General features: G+C 38.4%; 1 protein-coding gene and 2 long non-coding RNA genes across 3 annotated transcripts in view; all 3 read left to right on the forward strand.

The window, feature by feature from the left end:
- Positions 1 to 20626, forward strand: part of LOC131014037 (LRR receptor-like serine/threonine-protein kinase RGI2) — a 58778-nt gene extending 38152 nt beyond the window's left edge. Inside the window, exons 3-4 of the mRNA XM_057941966.1 lie at positions 20214 to 20438; positions 20547 to 20626. Coding sequence (XP_057797949.1) covers positions 20214 to 20438; positions 20547 to 20626 — 305 coding nt within the window. The remainder of the gene's footprint in view (positions 1 to 20213; positions 20439 to 20546) is intronic.
- LOC131006363 (uncharacterized) lies at positions 5271 to 6900 on the forward strand. Its single transcript, XR_009095491.1, has 3 exons — positions 5271 to 5655; positions 5735 to 5787; positions 6094 to 6900. It is a non-coding gene; the product is annotated as an uncharacterized LOC131006363 (long non-coding RNA).
- LOC131006362 (uncharacterized) lies at positions 11760 to 13389 on the forward strand. The gene is made up of 3 exons (XR_009095490.1): positions 11760 to 12144; positions 12224 to 12276; positions 12583 to 13389. It is a non-coding gene; the product is annotated as an uncharacterized LOC131006362 (long non-coding RNA).
- Positions 20627 to 21362: the final 736 nt, after the last annotated feature.

A 21362-nucleotide genomic window follows, 5' to 3' on the forward strand; every position in this document is an offset into this window, starting at 1 on the left:
TTTCACGATACTTGAATTCCCTTCTTCTCTTGTCATCAAATAGATTGGATGGGGAAATTCCGAGTGAGTTAACCAAGTTGAAATTTTTTACAAAATTAAATCTTTCGATGTTTGAATTTTTCCTATATCTCATACTATAATATATTCATGGTCTTCCCAAAAATAATTCGTACTGATGGTCATTACGTCAAATAAGACATTTCATCCCAATGGGTAATTAAAGCACATTAAGACATTGCATCCCAATGTATATTGTGAATGGAGAAGGGTCCCACTTAAAAAATAGTTTTAATAGTGATAATTAATTATATTGTGAGTGGAGATTGAGACCCACCATGTGATAAAAAATTTCTAAAAATAAAAAATGACTAATTTTTGTGGACGTCCCAAAATGACAAAAATTGACTATTTTTTGTGGACGGAGGAGTAGTAGTTTTAAGGATTGCATTTTAGGATTTTTTAATTTTATTTTCATTTATCATTATAATATGAACATGCATTACATCCGATAACAAAAATATATTTTCAAACCAAGCTAATTTGCACTAGTTTAATTATTATTTGATTAATTTATTAATATAATATATAGTTTTATTATACAATATGTATTAGTATCTCAAAAAAATATTGGCGTAAGAAAAATAGCCCAATATTGGCCCACTGTGAAATTACTTAGAAATACCACAAGAAATACGGGTTAATAGCCAAAAAATACATGAAGTTTGCCCGAATTTGCAAATTGCACATGACCTTCAAAATTGGCCTCAGAATACATGACCTTTTGATTTTATCGTGATTTGCACACGGCGAGAATTCCGGCTATAATTAAAGTTGACCGGCAACGACGTGGCAATACGCGTGGCATTTTTAATGCTGTGGCAATACGTGTGGCATAAAAATTAAAAACAATGTAATTTTTTTATACATGTGGCATAAGAGAGAGAGAGAGAAAGAGAGAGATACAGAGAGAGAGAGAGAGATACAGAGAGAGAGAGATACAGAGAGAGAGAGAGATACAGAGAGAGAGAGAATCGCCGGTGACGAAGCTGATGAACTCCACGCGCATGGAGAGAAGGATTGTGGCTTCAGATCTGGGGATTTCTTCCCATTTGACTCCAATTTTACCTCACCACTCCTTCGATTTCATCCGGGCGGAGGAGGATTGTGGGAAATTTGTGGATTTGGGGGTTCTGCAAATTTGGGGATTGTCGGCTCTTCACTACTGAAATTCGTGGCATGGTGTAGTGCTTGTGTCGTGTCGTCGCGTTGTGTGGTGTTTGTGTCGTGGTGTGGTGTTTGTGTTGTGGCTGGTGGAAGGCGGCGGCTGGAGACGAGGCCGCGCTGTGCGGTGCGGCGAAGATGGAGAATGGCGGCGGATGGAGGATGGAGATTCAGGGAAAGGGGCGGTGGATGGAGGACGGCGGTGAGGCAGCGGAAAGAAAGCGAGCGATGGCCTGTGACGGAGAAGAAGACCGCGCTGTGCTCGGCGGTGGCGGTGGTGCTCGGCGTCTGGAAAAGACGGCGGATCTGGAGACGGCGGAGAAGAAGACCGAGATTTTCCTCTTTTTTCTTTTTTTTTTTAAATTTTACTCACTCAAGAAACGACGTCGTATTACTTGCCCGACGGTTAGGCCACGTCTGCAATTTCCGGCAGCCACGTCAACTAGGCTTAAAGTTATGGTCAACGCATGTGCAAATCACGATAAAATCAAAAGGTCATGTATTCTGAGGCCAATTTTGAAGGTCATGTGCAATTTGCAAATTCGGGCAAACTTCGTGTATTTTTTGGCTATTAACCCCAAGAAATACCAAATGGAGTAGGTTGATGTGGAACTATAACTGTAGAAATGATTTTTTTTTTAAATACTACATAAATATAAAACGAAGTGGGTTTTGATCCATGAAATAATAAAAATTTGAACTTAAATATAAAATTGTCAAAAATGAATAGACCGAGGTAGATTGGGCCATAGAGCTTCAGGCCCAAAAAGATTTCAAAGCAAAAAATCATATAGCCCATTTTAGCCTGATATTTTTGTATATAAAAGTGATTATTGGGCCGGGCTGGATTGGTAGACTTACTTTTTAAGTTGGGTCGACCCTTGGGACACCTTCACTTATGTACTCCCTCCGTCCCACGAAACATGAGTTGTATTCATTTTTAGGTTATCCCACAAAATAAGGATAATAAGGTTTTGAGGGGAATTGGGTTTTGGGGGAGGGGGTTGGGGTTGGGGAAAAATATTAAAAAATAGGGTTAATTGCATATAAATTACTGAACTTTCAACAAATTCTCATTTTGCATGTGATTTTAAGAATTAAAATTCGAGTATAAATCAAATTTAGTGGCTCAACAATTTCACTTTCATGCTCATGTGGCATATATTAACTCGTGCCCATGGTGGCTTTGGTTTGCTCTTATTTTCTTTTTTTACTTCAACTATTTTTTTTATACTCATTATTTTACAGGTGATATTCCGAAACAGATTGGTTATCTTAATTATTTAGAGGTCTTAGACATGAGGAGCAACAAATTTAGCGGACGATTACCAAGACAACTTTGGAACGTAACAACTCTTCGTGAATTATACATTGCCAACATCTCTTTAATTGCCACCATTTCACTCCTTTATTTGATTCCATTCCCTTTCATTCCTCTACTTGAACCAAACGAGCATGTAGTCAAAATAGATGTGAGGTAAAATAAATATATTAGGTTTTGGGTAACTATTTTTTTTTATTATAACAGATATACATAGAGGAATGTTTGGGTGTTCAGTGAAAATGTTAGAAAAATTGTGATCTTGTGAATTTGCACTTTTATATATAGTTCGTTAGAATTTGAGCAATGAAAATTCAGTATTGTAGTATAAATCTTAAATTCGTTTGAAAAGGTTTTATATGTTTCCTCAATTTTGCTCCCTAATTAACTTTCTTGATTAAGATTTTGGATTGTATATAATCGCTTTGACTCTAAAATGAATTGTTTACAGCTCAGCCCATTTACTTGCAGATTTGTATGTCACAAGTATGTTCCCTTTCATATAATTAGGAAAAGCACATCACTAACTAGTTTTTTAATACTTATGATTTCGGAGCTCATACTATTTGTAAAATATGATTATACCTTATTCAAATTGAGTTGTCATGATTTAACACAATCTTAGTGAACCATTTCCAAGACAAATTTGGAACATCACAACTCTCTGTAAACTACACCTTCGTGATGCCTCTTTAAATGGTACGTCCCTTTCACAACATGATGCCTCTTAAATTTATAAGCAAGAGTTTGTTCATTGTCCAACATTGGTCAAATGATATGTGCAAGTTTTTCTATAAAGGAAGTAGATTGGTATTCTTATATATCCAAATTATCTGTCAAGTAATTCCTGTGAAGGTTTGGTACCAACTTTCAGGTATAATACCATCCACCATTGAGAATCTATCAAATCTGCAGTGGCTAGAGCTTCCAACCAATTAAATGGTGATTTATTAAACATTATTTTCCCTCTTTTGCTTTCAAGTGCGAGTTCAGATAATAGACAAATTTTGCTATTTCCTTCGTCATTGCATGTACTGTATTAAATAGAACATGATTGATATAAACTTTTAAAAACTATCGTATGTTTCTAATTTAGTTTTTTTAGCTTGCTGGCTTCTTCTCATATAATTAATTTGTGCTTAATTATTTAAATACTCTAAACATTTGTTGAATTTTCTATTTCCGGCATGGATCTTCTATTTTCTCAATGTTACCAAATGATTTATTAAATTATGATGTTGTGGAGTATACGTGGTGTGTATAGGTGCTATAGGAATAGAAGATGTAATAAGATTTGTAACAAAAGATCCTCTAATAATACTTCACTGTATGTTTTCAAGTAATTGCTCTTAAATTTATTATGCTCTATCTTTAAATTGATTTGTGTGAAGGGTTCTCCAATTTTCAGGTCCAATACCATCTACCATTGGAAATCTATCAAATTTGATTATTTTATCTCTTCCAACAAATTAAACGGTGAGCTTCCATCATCCGTATGCAAGTTTCAATGTTTGATTTCAAGTACATCTGCTCCATCTTTAAATTTTTTTAAAAAATGTATTTCTCTGCTCCATCTTTAAAGTGATTTGTATGGGTTCTCTAATTTTCAGGTCCAATACCATCCACCATTGGAAATCTAACAAATCTAGTTACTTTACCGCTCTTTTCCAACAAATTAAATGGTGAGCTTCCATCCTCCATCTGCAACTTGACATCCCTTGATATTCTTCTTCTCTCAAATGATAGTTTGGAAGGGACAAACACGTGTACAATATTACAGATTTAGAATTACCAAGATAGAGGGATTTCATTTAGTCACACCACAATCTTTCCAAACGTTACAACTTTCTATTCACTACATCCCTATTTCATTACAATTCCTACTTGTATTACCTAGCTAGTCAAGCAAAAGTATTGGGAAGGGAAAAAGGAGACGTGTGCAGATGCAATAGAACAATCCCCTTCTCCCTACAACTTCAGCCAAAACACTCCCTTATTCACTCATTATTCACCTGCAGATAATACCCAAGAGTAAGAAAGAACATTGATTCGCTGCCAGAAGCTTTAAGGTAAACCTTGGCATTTATCCCTCGTCTTCTTCCATTTGCAACCTGCATTTATTGAAAGGAACAAGTATGATTTATTTCAGAATCCTTCCATTTAATCCACCCACAGCAGCCAACCAACACCTATACCTCAATATCTCAGTTCACTATCTTCATATACGTTTGTAATGACCCGCATTTTTATTTTATTTAATATGGTATCGCGATAATTAATATCGCATCTTTCAGTAAATGAAACCCAGTTACCAGTTATATATGAATTCAGTTTATAGTCCTGATTTTTTTTATCAGAGATGGAGTATTATTTTAGCCGTATGCTTTAGTATGCATGAGAAAAACGCGACGAGGATTATTGAGCTATTCAATAATTATTATTTTTAATTGACTTAGCGAAGTCAAGTTATTTATTAATCGAGAAACGGAAGCAGTTATATTTTATTAGTGCTACTAGAAGTCGAGGATTTATTCCGACAGCAAAGCAGATTAAATCTACGGATTTAATTTAAGTTATATTATAGTTTATCAAGTCAGTAGGCAAGGAAAAAGATATCAAACAGATACAATAACGGATGATAGAGAATAGAAGCCAGTATTTTATTTACAGTTCACAGATTACAGGCTAGTTCTCAGCTTGGGGAAAATCGTCTAGTATATCAAAAAGATTTTGTACTCTACGTGGCCACTTACTGCCACTCAATAAAGTATTAACAATCAAAGGAAGAAAAGTCAATAAAAGAAAAGAAGACAGAGAGATATGAAATGTGTGGGGCTGTGCAAAATTTGCAGCAGCCTCCAATCCCCTTCAATTTCCACTCACTCTTACCTCCCCACCACTACCATAAAAATCATTAAAGTTGAGAGAAAGAAAATGAGTGTGCTGCCCACCACCCTTGTTCCCCATCTCTTCAGCCGCCCTCTTTTAATATCAACTCCCATCAACCAACAACTCCTTCTCATATAATCTCTTTTTAAGCTAGCATTCCTCTCATTTTCTTCATTGGCGCATCGGCAATCAAACGAAAAGGGAGATTCATTGTGCTGCCAGAGGTAAGCCTAGGCTTAAATCCCTCCATTTCCTTCATAAGTTCAGCCTGCAATTGTTAAGCAAATAAGCAATTTATTTCAGTTTCTATCCATTGAACTCCAGAGCAACTAACCAAAAACACAAGAACATTCAAGGTATTTTTACATCGGTATGCTTTCTTCTTTGTTACACGCCTCATTTCCCATGAAGCATATGATCAGTTTATTTGAAAAGCATAGTAGGAGACGAATGGTATAATCTTTTATCCATATAGAATCAACAACCCATGACTTTCACACAAGGCAAATACAATGAGAATTTCTGACGACACATAGCAAAACCATGATGCCTAGTTTCAATCTATAGCATAAACGACAATAGGAGCCAAAGGTTTAATTTACGGACTGCACTGAACTAAAAAAAAACCATATCTTGCTGCTTTTGCATTTAAAAATACTAAGAGTTAGGGCCGAACCTCAACTGCTGGAACGAAGAAGGAAAACGGCGAACTCTCGTCGTCTTGCCTGCATCGGAAAGAAGGGCTGACAGCCCGATGGGGACGACGACGACGGTCGGGACAGGGCGAACTCGCCCAACCTCATCAGGGCCCCGAACAGCAGCTGCCCGGCGACGAGCTGAGACTTGTGCGCAGCAGCAGCGTCCAGGGGCAGCAGCGACGCGGTGAGAGGCGTAGGCCTTCTTACTCCAGTCGCCGGAGGAGAGAATCGCCGGAGGCAGCTGACGCCGATCAGATCAGAGCCGAGCAGGGGCTCGAGTGCAGCAACCGCGGACGCTCGACAGCGGCGTCCTTCCCTTTTCTGAAATCTAGGGCTCGACGTCAGAGCGGGATTTATGAGGATGGGAGACGAACGGCGCTGCTTCCAGGAGGCGACCGCCCGTCGGATTCCAGATGGAGGTGCGACATCGGCGATGACTTCCTTAGATTCAGGGCTCGATTGGGTTCTGCGGATGGACCAAAGGAGCAGAAAGAGAACGGTGCCGGGGTTAGACGCGTCAACAGACGACGCCGGCCGAAGCAAGCGACGGCTGAACGGCCGGAGAAGGAGGGCCGATCGAGCGCCGATTTTGAAGAAGAAGGAAGAGAGGCTCCGGCTGCTGTTGGGTGCGGTGGAGGAAGAGTGAGAGGGAGACTTGAGGTGAGGGGATGAGAGAGGAGGCGGAGCCGCCGGCCTCCGGGGACGGCGCTGCCGTCCGGTGGCGGCGGCAGGAGGGCGCAGAGAGCGAGAGAGAGTGGGCGGATCTTTCAACTGAGAGAGAGAGAGAAAGAGTGGCAAAATGTTACGGGAGAAAGAAGATAGAAAAGGGTGGTGTTAGGCTAGGTTTGTGATGGGCTTGAGGGTTTGGGCTTTGGGTGTTGGGCCATTACATTGGGCCGAATTATTTCTTTATTTTGGGCCGAGTCTTGGGCCGATTTTTAATAAGTGATGGGTCGATTTTTAAATGGTATTGGGCTTTGAGTAATGGGCCGATTTTATTAAATGCTTGGGCTTGGTTTAATTTTAAGATATGGCTTTTCTTTTATTTATTTATTTGGACCTCATAATTTTAATTATTTTGGGCCATTTTCCTTCAAATGCTGATTGGGCTCGATTTATTTTAAAAAGAATTGGGCCTTTATCTATATTATTTGGGCCGAATTATTTGAGCTTGGGTATGTTTTATTCTTAAGGAATTGAGCTTCCAATTTAATTGATTGGGCTTTCAATTAAATTCGAACTGGGCCAGTCTTTTATTTAATTGGCCCTTCTCATTATTTCTATTGGGCTCGATTTAATTAAGGAGTTGGGCTGATGCATATTTTATGATGGGCTAATTTTAAATTATGGACTGAAATTTTATTTAGTTGGGCTTTACATGATTTATTTGTTTGAGCCCAACAGACCTTATTTTAATATCGGCCTTATTATTTTATTTCTTTGGGCCGAGGCTTATTTAATTGCAGCTGGGCCTTGCGTACTTATTTAACTTAGCCCAGCTATTCATTATTTATTCATTGGGCCAAGATTTATTTAATTACTTAAGCCAATGAATTATTTCGATTGGGCTTTCGTACTATTTATTCAGGCCCACTTCTACTTAATTAATTATCAGGCTGCCTTGTTGAGCCTCTTAATTATTGAGCTTATATTATTGTTTCCTTAAGGCCAAATATTATTTTGAGCTACCATTATTTATTTGAGTTAAGCTACTCGTTTTATTTAATTAATTGGCTACTCTCTTTTGAGCCTATTAATTATTTGAGATTATATTAGTAATTATGTTTCTATCGAAAAGCCCGATAGTTTCTACAAGGTCACACCTCGTTTAAAGCCGAGTTAGTCATTTTTCAATCAAGTACAAATGCGAGATTTATTTCACAACTAGAATATTACGATGAGGAAGGAAGAAGCACAACTTTATTCGACCGCGTTAGACGAGAATTAGTTAAATCTATTAACAAGGATTAATAGTAGAATTCCCGATTATCGCTCAAAAGATTAGATCATGCATACCAGATTCATGCATAGTTAAATTACGCTTTCTCATTAATTAAGAATTTTCCTCGAGGCAATGTCTTATTTTATATTCTCGTGATTAAGGTCAAGCACGAGAGTAAGAACTACACAAGGAGTTAGAGTACCTTAGCAAAACTTTGCTATCAGGTGGGCAATTTCTTACGCGTAAATAAAATGCTATACCAGTGTTATGCTTTAAAATGCAAATTGGATCTTCAAGTGTGGTATGCTTTATTACACTTACATGAGTTAAGCTTTATTATGCTACACGTTAAATGAATTACGCTATGTTGTTTATACTATTTACGCCCTATGTAATTTACGCTTGATTACGCTTATTTACGCTTGAATGCTTTACGCTGATAAGTTTATGCCTGTGATTGATGCTTGCGTCTGTTGGGGGAGGCCTCCCTCAATAGTACGATGCCGTGTCCGCTGAGGAGGGCCTTCCTCACGGCGCGATGCCCGTGTCCGCTGAGAGAGGCCTCTCTCGCGGCGCGATGCCAGTATGCCAGTGTTACAGCGTCTATTGGGGGAGGCCTCCCTCAATAGTACGATGCCGTGACCGCTGAGGGAGGCCCCCTTCACGGCGCGATGCCAGTGTTCGTTGGAGAAGGCCTTCTCCACGACACGATGCGTGTATATGATTGTTGATGATGAAGAATGCCCTTATGCTATTTATGAATTTGGAAATGTTTAATGAGCAAATGATATGAAAGAAACTCATGCCTCTTATGCGATATTGTGAAATTGTTAATGATGTTATGTTATATGCTTGGCAACTGCCCACTAAGTACTCTTGTACTTAGCCCTTCGATGTTTATGTTTGTGTAGGTTGAGCTGTGATGGGCGATGAAGTGTTGCTGAATGGAGTTTTTGTCGAACTTAAAGTAGGCTCAGAAAGGATACATGTCTTCATACATGTATCTCAGTTATGCATTCCGCTGTAAACACTGATTATTTCAGTTACACCTTCCGTTACAAACTCTGATAATGTTTTAGCCAAGCCCCTAAAAATGCCTTTTTCCTTTTAAGGAATATAACGCGTATACAAGTTCTTTGAGTACCCTTTTTATGCGAACTATGCCTTTTTCCTTTTTAAGGAATATTTCACGCGTATTCAAGCTCTTTGAGTATTCTTTTATGCGCCCCTTTCTAAACCCGCTTCTTAATTTTCCTTCCCCAGTCATGGTTTTCCCGGATTAATTATCCTTAATTAAGGCCGGTCGTGACAGAGTGGTATCAGAGCAGTTCGTTTGCTCTGAGCCTAAGAGTTTATTTAAGCCAAACTTTGAATGGATCACTAAAGTGTCTAGAGTTCAATCGACAAAGCTCAGCACTTCATCGCATCACACTCAACGAAGCAGAATGATATTCCAAGTTTTGAGTTAATGTTTACAAAAAGTGAGAATTATCGTAATAGCAAAGTGAGTAACTGTTAATAGCTATGTTATGTTGTTATTGAATGAAATGATTTACGCAAGCACGATTAAGTATGCCTATGGAATGAATCCCTATGAACGTAGAGCTATTAAGATATGAGATCACCACTACGACAGAACATAGAAGCAAACATAGAAGAAATTAGATTGTATCTTTTGGTGGCTATAGTGAAGGCAGCAAGATAAGTGATGCGTATAGAATAATTTTTAAGCTTATGATTTTATAGCCGCTATGAATCTCCATGACTTATGCCTAAGTATCCAATTTAGATGATGTGATATTATATACTTAAGAAATTTTTATGACTCATGGATTTGAGATGCTAAAGACCCTTAGAGCTTACTACATCAATGTTGTCATTGGAGTTATGACTTGTTTACAAGTTAGAATAAGTTAACCTGTACAATAATTCTTTTGAGGCTTGTATTAGATTATGCTAGAGTGTACTAATTGGCACATCTTTGTTACTAGAATGCCGCCTAAGAGAGGACGCCCTGCGAGAAACAATAACAATCTCAGAAACCGTAACGCTGTACCAGAAGAACCACAAGATGCTCGAGGACATAACACATCTCCTCCGCCCCCAACTAGGAGAGTCGAAGAACTCTTTTTAAGGCAGAACCCACCTACGTTTGACGGAACGAGTGAACCGGCTGAAGCTGAGATTTGGGTGCGTGCAATGGAACGCATTTTCAACTTTCTACGTTGTACTGATAAGGAGCGCCTATCTTGCGTCTCATTCCAGCTAACAGGATCAGCTGACTTCTGGTGGGAAGCACGTCGAAAAATTCTGACACCTGAGCAATGGGCAAGTTATACTTGGGAAGATTTTAAGACAAGATTATATGATAAATATATTCCGAAAAGCTATAGGAAGAAGAAAGAAGCTGAGTTCTACGAGTTGAAGCAAGGAAAGAAATCTGTGGTTGAATACGACAAGGAATTCTGCAACCTGTCGAGGTTTGCTCCACAACAAGTGGACACAGAGGAGAAGATGGCAGAGAAATTTTGTGCCGGACTGCGGTACGAAATTAAGATGGCTCTAGCAAGCCACGGAGGACTCTCATACACGGAGTCTCTGAACAGGGCACTTGACGTTGAAGCTGCAATGCCGTCGGACAAGTCAGCCCCATTGTTGATCTCAACGCCAAATGATCCACCAGTAGCCTCACATACTCTCAAAGGGAAGCGCAAGTGGGACAACAACAAAGACAATATCAATCAGACTAATAAGAAAGTGTGGCAACAAAAAGAACGGGCCGAACAGTTTATTCAACAAAGGCACGAGGCACAGACTAATCTCGAGCCAACTGGAGGTAACCAAGGTCAGAGAGGAATTTCACCTTGCCCAAATTGCGGTAAGATGCATAGGGGTATCTGTCGGGCTGGAACTAACGGTTGTTACAATTGTGGCCAAAAAGGTCACTACTCCACGCAATGCCCCAACAGACAATGAGGTTCAGCAATTGGGAACACCCACACCCCTTACCAGCAATACGTGGACACTTACCAAATCAGTCTCAATCACATCAGTGAAAATCTTATGGAGACACCGCAGACAAGAAAAGCTACGTGGGAACTTGAAGACAAGATGAAGGAAAAATACCCCGAACTGTTTTAGCAGAGATATGCAAATTTCGGGACGAAATTTTTGTTAAGAGGGGTAGTATGTAATGACCCGCATTTTTATTTTATTTAATATGGTATCGCGATAATTAATATCGCATCTTTCAGTAAATGAAACCCAGTTACCAGTTATATATGAATTCAGTTTATAGTCCTGATTTTTTTTATCAGAGATGGAGTATTATTTTAGCCGTATGCTTTAGTATGCATGAGAAAAACGCGACGAGGATTATTGAGCTATTCAATAATTATTATTTTTAATTGACTTAGCGAAGTCAAGTTATTTATTAATCGAGAAACGGAAGCAGTTATATTTTATTAGTGCTACTAGAAGTCGAGGATTTATTCCGACAGCAAAGCAGATTAAATCTACGGATTTAATTTAAGTTATATTATAGTTTATCAAGTCAGTAGGCAAGGAAAAAGATATCAAACAGATACAATAACGGATGATAGAGAATAGAAGCCAGTATTTTATTTACAGTTCACAGATTACAGGCTAGTTCTCAGCTTGGGGAAAATCGTCTAGTATATCAAAAAGATTTTGTACTCTACGTGGCCACTTACTGCCACTCAATAAAGTATTAACAATCAAAGGAAGAAAAGTCAATAAAAGAAAAGAAGACAGAGAGATATGAAATGTGTGGGGCTGTGCAAAATTTGCAGCAGCCTCCAATCCCCTTCAATTTCCACTCACTCTTACCTCCCCACCACTACCATAAAAATCATTAAAGTTGAGAGAAAGAAAATGAGTGTGCTGCCCACCACCCTTGTTCCCCATCTCTTCAGCCGCCCTCTTTTAATATCAACTCCCATCAACCAACAACTCCTTCTCATATAATCTCTTTTTAAGCTAGCATTCCTCTCATTTTCTTCATTGGCGCATCGGCAATCAAACGAAAAGGGAGATTCATTGTGCTGCCAGAGGTAAGCCTAGGCTTAAATCCCTCCATTTCCTTCATAAGTTCAGCCTGCAATTGTTAAGCAAATAAGCAATTTATTTCAGTTTCTATCCATTGAACTCCAGAGCAACTAACCAAAAACACAAGAACATTCAAGGTATTTTTACATCGGTATGCTTTCTTCTTTGTTACACGCCTCATTTCCCATGAAGCATATGATCAGTTTATTTGAAAAGCATAGTAGGAGACGAATGGTATAATCTTTTATCCATATAGAATCAACAACCCATGACTTTCACACAAGGCAAATACAATGAGAATTTCTGACGACACATAGCAAAACCATGATGCCTAGTTTCAATCTATAGCATAAACGACAATAGGAGCCAAAGGTTTAATTTACGGACTGCACTGAACTAAAAAAAAACCATATCTTGCTGCTTTTGCATTTAAAAATACTAAGAGTTAGGGCCGAACCTCAACTGCTGGAACGAAGAAGGAAAACGGCGAACTCTCGTCGTCTTGCCTGCATCGGAAAGAAGGGCTGACAGCCCGATGGGGACGACGACGACGGTCGGGACAGGGCGAACTCGCCCAACCTCATCAGGGCCCCGAACAGCAGCTGCCCGGCGACGAGCTGAGACTTGTGCGCAGCAGCAGCGTCCAGGGGCAGCAGCGACGCGGTGAGAGGCGTAGGCCTTCTTACTCCAGTCGCCGGAGGAGAGAATCGCCGGAGGCAGCTGACGCCGATCAGATCAGAGCCGAGCAGGGGCTCGAGTGCAGCAACCGCGGACGCTCGACAGCGGCGTCCTTCCCTTTTCTGAAATCTAGGGCTCGACGTCAGAGCGGGATTTATGAGGATGGGAGACGAACGGCGCTGCTTCCAGGAGGCGACCGCCCGTCGGATTCCAGATGGAGGTGCGACATCGGCGATGACTTCCTTAGATTCAGGGCTCGATTGGGTTCTGCGGATGGACCAAAGGAGCAGAAAGAGAACGGTGCCGGGGTTAGACGCGTCAACAGACGACGCCGGCCGAAGCAAGCGACGGCTGAACGGCCGGAGAAGGAGGGCCGATCGAGCGCCGATTTTGAAGAAGAAGGAAGAGAGGCTCCGGCTGCTGTTGGGTGCGGTGGAGGAAGAGTGAGAGGGAGACTTGAGGTGAGGGGATGAGAGAGGAGGCGGAGCCGCCGGCCTCCGGGGACGGCGCTGCCGTCCGGTGGCGGCGGCAGGAGGGCGCAGAGAGCGAGAGAGAGTGGGCGGATCTTTCAACTGAGAGAGAGAGAGAAAGAGTGGCAAAATGTTACGGGAGAAAGAAGATAGAAAAGGGTGGTGTTAGGCTAGGTTTGTGATGGGCTTGAGGGTTTGGGCTTTGGGTGTTGGGCCATTACATTGGGCCGAATTATTTCTTTATTTTGGGCCGAGTCTTGGGCCGATTTTTAATAAGTGATGGGTCGATTTTTAAATGGTATTGGGCTTTGAGTAATGGGCCGATTTTATTAAATGCTTGGGCTTGGTTTAATTTTAAGATATGGCTTTTCTTTTATTTATTTATTTGGACCTCATAATTTTAATTATTTTGGGCCATTTTCCTTCAAATGCTGATTGGGCTCGATTTATTTTAAAAAGAATTGGGCCTTTATCTATATTATTTGGGCCGAATTATTTGAGCTTGGGTATGTTTTATTCTTAAGGAATTGAGCTTCCAATTTAATTGATTGGGCTTTCAATTAAATTCGAACTGGGCCAGTCTTTTATTTAATTGGCCCTTCTCATTATTTCTATTGGGCTCGATTTAATTAAGGAGTTGGGCTGATGCATATTTTATGATGGGCTAATTTTAAATTATGGACTGAAATTTTATTTAGTTGGGCTTTACATGATTTATTTGTTTGAGCCCAACAGACCTTATTTTAATATCGGCCTTATTATTTTATTTCTTTGGGCCGAGGCTTATTTAATTGCAGCTGGGCCTTGCGTACTTATTTAACTTAGCCCAGCTATTCATTATTTATTCATTGGGCCAAGATTTATTTAATTACTTAAGCCAATGAATTATTTCGATTGGGCTTTCGTACTATTTATTCAGGCCCACTTCTACTTAATTAATTATCAGGCTGCCTTGTTGAGCCTCTTAATTATTGAGCTTATATTATTGTTTCCTTAAGGCCAAATATTATTTTGAGCTACCATTATTTATTTGAGTTAAGCTACTCGTTTTATTTAATTAATTGGCTACTCTCTTTTGAGCCTATTAATTATTTGAGATTATATTAGTAATTATGTTTCTATCGAAAAGCCCGATAGTTTCTACAAGGTCACACCTCGTTTAAAGCCGAGTTAGTCATTTTTCAATCAAGTACAAATGCGAGATTTATTTCACAACTAGAATATTACGATGAGGAAGGAAGAAGCACAACTTTATTCGACCGCGTTAGACGAGAATTAGTTAAATCTATTAACAAGGATTAATAGTAGAATTCCCGATTATCGCTCAAAAGATTAGATCATGCATACCAGATTCATGCATAGTTAAATTACGCTTTCTCATTAATTAAGAATTTTCCTCGAGGCAATGTCTTATTTTATATTCTCGTGATTAAGGTCAAGCACGAGAGTAAGAACTACACAAGGAGTTAGAGTACCTTAGCAAAACTTTGCTATCAGGTGGGCAATTTCTTACGCGTAAATAAAATGCTATACCAGTGTTATGCTTTAAAATGCAAATTGGATCTTCAAGTGTGGTATGCTTTATTACACTTACATGAGTTAAGCTTTATTATGCTACACGTTAAATGAATTACGCTATGTTGTTTATACTATTTACGCCCTATGTAATTTACGCTTGATTACGCTTATTTACGCTTGAATGCTTTACGCTGATAAGTTTATGCCTGTGATTGATGCTTGCGTCTGTTGGGGGAGGCCTCCCTCAATAGTACGATGCCGTGTCCGCTGAGGAGGGCCTTCCTCACGGCGCGATGCCCGTGTCCGCTGAGAGAGGCCTCTCTCGCGGCGCGATGCCAGTATGCCAGTGTTACAGCGTCTATTGGGGGAGGCCTCCCTCAATAGTACGATGCCGTGACCGCTGAGGGAGGCCCCCTTCACGGCGCGATGCCAGTGTTCGTTGGAGAAGGCCTTCTCCACGACACGATGCGTGTATATGATTGTTGATGATGAAGAATGCCCTTATGCTATTTATGAATTTGGAAATGTTTAATGAGCAAATGATATGAAAGAAACTCATGCCTCTTATGCGATATTGTGAAATTGTTAATGATGTTATGTTATATGCTTGGCAACTGCCCACTAAGTACTCTTGTACTTAGCCCTTCGATGTTTATGTTTGTGTAGGTTGAGCTGTGATGGGCGATGAAGTGTTGCTGAATGGAGTTTTTGTCGAACTTAAAGTAGGCTCAGAAAGGATACATGTCTTCATACATGTATCTCAGTTATGCATTCCGCTGTAAACACTGATTATTTCAGTTACACCTTCCGTTACAAACTCTGATAATGTTTTAGCCAAGCCCCTAAAAATGCCTTTTTCCTTTTAAGGAATATAACGCGTATACAAGTTCTTTGAGTACCCTTTTTATGCGAACTATGCCTTTTTCCTTTTTAAGGAATATTTCACGCGTATTCAAGCTCTTTGAGTATTCTTTTATGCGCCCCTTTCTAAACCCGCTTCTTAATTTTCCTTCCCCAGTCATGGTTTTCCCGGATTAATTATCCTTAATTAAGGCCGGTCGTGACAACGTTTCACCCCCATGCTTCACGTATTAGAAGTTTAGAAATATAGGATGAAGTATATCACATATGCGTACATGATTAGCATTCAACAGAAATAGTTTGATTCATACATTGAGATATTACCACTGTACATAGAACCAAAATCATGAGAACCCCCACCCTTAACAACTAGAAATTGAAGAAGAATGAGAGTAGATAACTTAGCTTATAGAAGAAGCCCTAGGAATCGGTGAGGACGAACTCTTGCTGCCCGATCGGAGCCAAAACGGCAGCAGCGGCGGCGTGAAGGCGGACCTTTCCCTGGTCGCCGGAGGAACGCGAAGGAGATGGCGGCGATTCGTGGAGGAGAACGAAACCGGCAGTCAGCCATTCGCCGGGAGTTACAGCGGCGGCGGCGATTTCGATTTCAGGGAGAATTAGGGCTCGCCCTTTTCGCCTCGAACACACCATCAGCAAGTGAGAGGAGACACGAGAAGAAAGGCAGGCACGGCCTCGCCGGATTTAGGCTCGGCGGCAGCCGACGCCGGCCAGAAGCAGGTCGAGAGAGAGAGGAGCGCCGTGCGTAAGATTGAGAGAGAGAGAGAGAGTGAGAAGACCGATTGTGAGGGAAGAGGGGAAGCTTTGGGCTTTTTTTTTTTTTTTTTTTTTCTTTTTTTTAGTTGGGCCTTCCTAATTTCAATTCTAAGTGGGCCTCTTCCTTTTATTTTCACTTGATCTGTAATTTAATTATTAATCCAGATTGGGCCTGTATTTAACTTATGTTTGGGCCTCCTATCTCTGATTCCCTTGGGCTTTAGTTTAATTCCGTGGGCTGTTGTTTTATTTCCTTGGGGCCACTTTTATTTAACTAAGCCCATCATACCTTTTTCTTAAGTGGGCCTAGCATGATTTATTTAATTGAGCCCAACTATTCATTTACTTATTTATTTGGACCAAAGTTATTCAATTACTTGGGCCAATAAATAATTTAGCCTTTCATTTTAATTATTCAGGCTCACTACACTTATGTAATTACTAAGCTGCCTTATGTTTGGGCCTTTTAATTATTGAGCAAAAATTATTATAATTCTTTCTTTATATATTTTATTAAGTCCGACTAATTCCTATGAGGTTATATAGCGAATAAGCCGAGTTAGTCGTTTCCTTCCTATCAACCACTACGAGCGAGGTTTATTTAATTGGCGGGTGAGACCACCCTAAGATGAGCGGATTAATTGTAGTTCCTTTTCAGCTTCATGAAGCGAGACTTAGTTTTAAATCCGATAGCTTGGATTAATAGTAGAATTTTTCCGATTATTATCTCAGAATAAGAATTCATGCATAAGAGAAGCATGCATCGTTAATTTCGCATTCTCATTAGGATTTTGCTCGAACAACAACTCATTTATATTCTCGTAATAAAGGTCAACGGTGAGATTAATAATCAGTCGATGAGCTATTGTGCTACATAAAATTTCTATCAGGTGGGCATTACTTTCATATATATCAAATGAGTTTCATATTACAGTTGAACAAGTTATTTCATGACAAAATCTTTGAATTGAAGTTATTTCAAGTATTGTCTTGCCATAAAATGTTTCAATTTCAGTATGATATCTATTTGATGTGGCTTTGCCAAGTTATGTAATCGAATTCGGGTCCTGAGCAGTTGATAGCTATCCTGTCAGGGCTAGTGTACACACCCAGGGCCATGAATCATCGAACGGGTTGGCCGGTCAAGTGTCCGTGAGAGGTGGCCACCTCTGCGGCACACAGCTTCAGATATGATAGATTACAAGAGAACTTAGACTGATCAGTCGAACTTTAAGAATCACAAAAGAATTTAGTAAGCTTGGGCCTATTTCACGAAAACTTCCTTGTTGTACTGTTTATGATGGCATGACAATTTACAGTTTTGAAGCATGTATTTTTATACTTAGGCATACATGCCCACTGAGTACTTTTGTACTTAGCCCTGCATATATTTCTAAATGTACTTAGGCATACATGCCCACTGAGTACTTTTATACTCAGCCCTGCATATATTTCTAAATGTGCAGGTTGAGCAGCTGCCGGTAGTGATGAAGTGACGAGCGGAACCCTTTTGTCTTATCCTTATGTATTAATGAACTCTGGTGATACATGTCTTCATACATGTAATCAGAATCTTATTCCGCTGTGTACTCAGAAGTTTTATGTTATTTTGGCTAAGTCGGAATTATCCGAACTTACTAGTTTATTTGAGTCAATATGACTAAACCTCCGTTATAATATAAATATTCCTTTGATAACAATGATTAAATATGATCCTTCCTTGTTTAATTATTCCCCTTTCTACCCCGCTTCTAATCTCCCCCCTTAGTCACGGTTCCCCGGCTTAATTATCCTTAATTAGGTCCGGTCGTGACATATATTGTAATTGCAATTCCGTAATAATTCATGTAGTCAAGGCTGAATTTAATTTGGTTTGTATTAATCCACACGTGATTGATGAGATAGAATCTTTTGGTGCATCAGTTTTGCTGCTTGAACTAGGCCTCTTAGCATAAATTATTCTGGTTGTGTCACATTGATTGAAACATATACTATCGAATACATTTTTAGAAATGATGCTTAATTTAATGCATTTCATGATTGATATAATTATAGTTCTGAAGGTTCGATAAGTTATAATGTTAACTTTAAATTAAACTGATAGGTGAAATAGAGAGACTTTGTGAGCTCAACAATAATGGAAGTTGAATAGAAAGGAGGAGGCTGAATTAGGAGAGTGGGGTGTGAAGATGGAAAAAATAAATTTGTTCTAAATAATGAAAAAAAAAAGAAAAAAAGAAGAAGAAGAATTAAAAATGATACAAAATTGGAAAACAGTTCGTCTAATTTATATGTTCAAAAATCAAATATATTTAATAAATTATTCTCGAAATTGTCTCGATAATAAATGAATTTCACGCACATTTAATTTAGTCTATTGACTCTAGTGCCGGTCGCCTCTGAAATATTGAAATGGGCATGTGGAGACCATTAATACAATTAATATTATTGACTATATCACGCAATCATACACTTTAAAAAGTAATAAAAAAATATATATTTCCCTTTCAATCAATTTCAGGGAATTATCTCATTCAAGAAAATAATACAAGGCGCAATTTTTCATAAGGAAAATATACAGTTGTTTTGCCATTATAATGATCAAAACGTCCATTAAATTAAAATTCAAGAGATTTGATGTGTTAAATTGTGAACCCATTTCAATTAAGCTAACATTATCTTCAACTTTAATAATATTGATTCTCCATTCAAACTAGTACGTACATTGAAATTAAACGACATGTTTAAATAAATAAATATTTTCATATACAATTTTTTTTTAATGAAAAGAGCGAAAACAAAATATTTTAAATTTTAAAATTTTCATAACCGATTTGTTTTAAATTCCTTTTTGATGATTTTTATACTATATTAAAAAACTTGTAACGAACTTAAATTTAATTAAGATGCATATTGAATTTTTAGCATGAATCAAATTTGACGATGGTTAGAAAATAATAAAAAAACAAATAGAGCAAATTAATAGGAAGATAGAGAGAAAAATATTGAAAAATTTGGTGGAGAAGAAAGAGAAAAAGGGAGGAAAAATTAAATGTAGGAAAAATACGTACTCACTTTTTATATATTGTTCTATAATCAAAGCTATCATACACCTAAATCTAGATTTGATGCACTATAGTATCCAAATACAAAAAAATCATTTCAAGGTTTGAGAATCTCAAGAAAATAAAGTTAAAATTGATTAGAGAAGCTTCTCTCATTTTTCCACAAAAATGTGGAAAATTTGCATTCCAGTTTACTTAGACTTGACTTGTAAATAGACTTTGTTACAATTATTTTAGATTTGAATATAAATGTCAATTGGTAGCCTTTTTGTTTTCTCACAAAATTAGCACTCACAATATGGATGCATTTTCCCCATTTTTCCTTCTTTCGCCACTCATATTGTTTTCTTGTGTTAGTCTTTCTGCTGCACAGAACATAACTCAAATCAAAAGTGATGAATACATACTTCTTGCCTTAAAATCCCACATCACTTCAGATCCTCGCAATATTTTGAAAAATAATTGGACCATTGGAACCTCGTTTTGCACATGGATAGGAGTTACTTGTGATTCGCGTCGTAGCAGGGTGACTGAATTAGATATCTTGGCTATGGGACTCGAAGGAAGCATTCCACAGGAAATTGGAAATCTTTCTTCACTCGCTTATCTTGATATGAGTCGAAACTCTTTTCATGGTTGTATTCCTCTCTATCCATTTTTAAATTTTTAGTTAGTAGAATCTATTTATTTATACGGTAACTCTATCAGGTCGGCTACCAAAGGACATTTGCAGTCACAATAACCTTCAAAGACTCAAACTACTTGACTTGTCGTCTAACAAATTGCAAGGAGATATACCGTCAAGTTTGTACCAATGTCCACAACTCGAGAGTATTGACTTGTCAGACAACAACTTTAGTGGATATGTGTCTGCACAAATTTGGAATATAACACTGCTTAAGGTATTAGACCTTACTTCCAACAATTTGATAGGTATGTTCTTATCTCTATACTGAGAATTTAACTAGTTTGATGCCTTACTATTTCATTTCTATTGATAATCCAGAAATTGGTTGATAAATTCATTCGGTTTAAACGTAGATTTTGGGGTAAATGGCAAAGCTACGGCTCTTGCGTCTAATGATATTATACAGTTCCTCAATAACATGATGTATATATAGCTAAGCAATTTATTTATTCTTTTCTCATTTTACTTTCAACTTTATTAATACTAATTCTTTATTCAGATGCTCAATCTAACAATAAAACCGGGCATACACCTAAATCTAGATTTGATATTTTATAGTCTCCAACTATAGAAAAACTAGTGAGTATTTTGACGTGGAATTATTTTAAATTGTAATTTAAATTAAGTTATAGTATTATTTTTCGTAATGCTATTATCTAAGCTGATTTGTGAGATTATATGGTCTGGAGTTTGTAAAATTTGGTCACAATACACTTAACAAAATTCTTAAAATTTGTGCCGAAGCTATTTAGGTATATATTTTTTTGCGTACGGAGGGTGTATTTTATACCATAATACTTTATCAGGCCGCCTACCAAAAGACATTTGCTCGCATAACAACCTTCAAAGACTCAAACTACTTAGCCTGGGGTGGAACAAATTGGAGGGAGATATACCATTGAGTTTGGGTCAATGTACACAGCTTGAGATTATTGACTTGTCAGACAACAACTTTGGTGGAAATGTCCCTCGAGAAATTGGGAACATCACACAGCTTAAGGAATTATACCTTCACCGGAACAATTTGACAGGTATGGTCTTATCTTTATACTAATAATTTAACTGATTATCTCGAAATCAATTGTTGATAACGTCATTCAATTTCATGCTTTGTTTTTCAAGCTTTGCATTGTTTTACAGTTATGTCCATCATAAAAGAAAAGATGACT

This window comes from Salvia miltiorrhiza, chromosome 1 (assembly GCF_028751815.1).
Source record: "Salvia miltiorrhiza cultivar Shanhuang (shh) chromosome 1, IMPLAD_Smil_shh, whole genome shotgun sequence".
In the NCBI taxonomy this organism is placed as follows: domain Eukaryota; kingdom Viridiplantae; phylum Streptophyta; class Magnoliopsida; order Lamiales; family Lamiaceae; genus Salvia; species Salvia miltiorrhiza.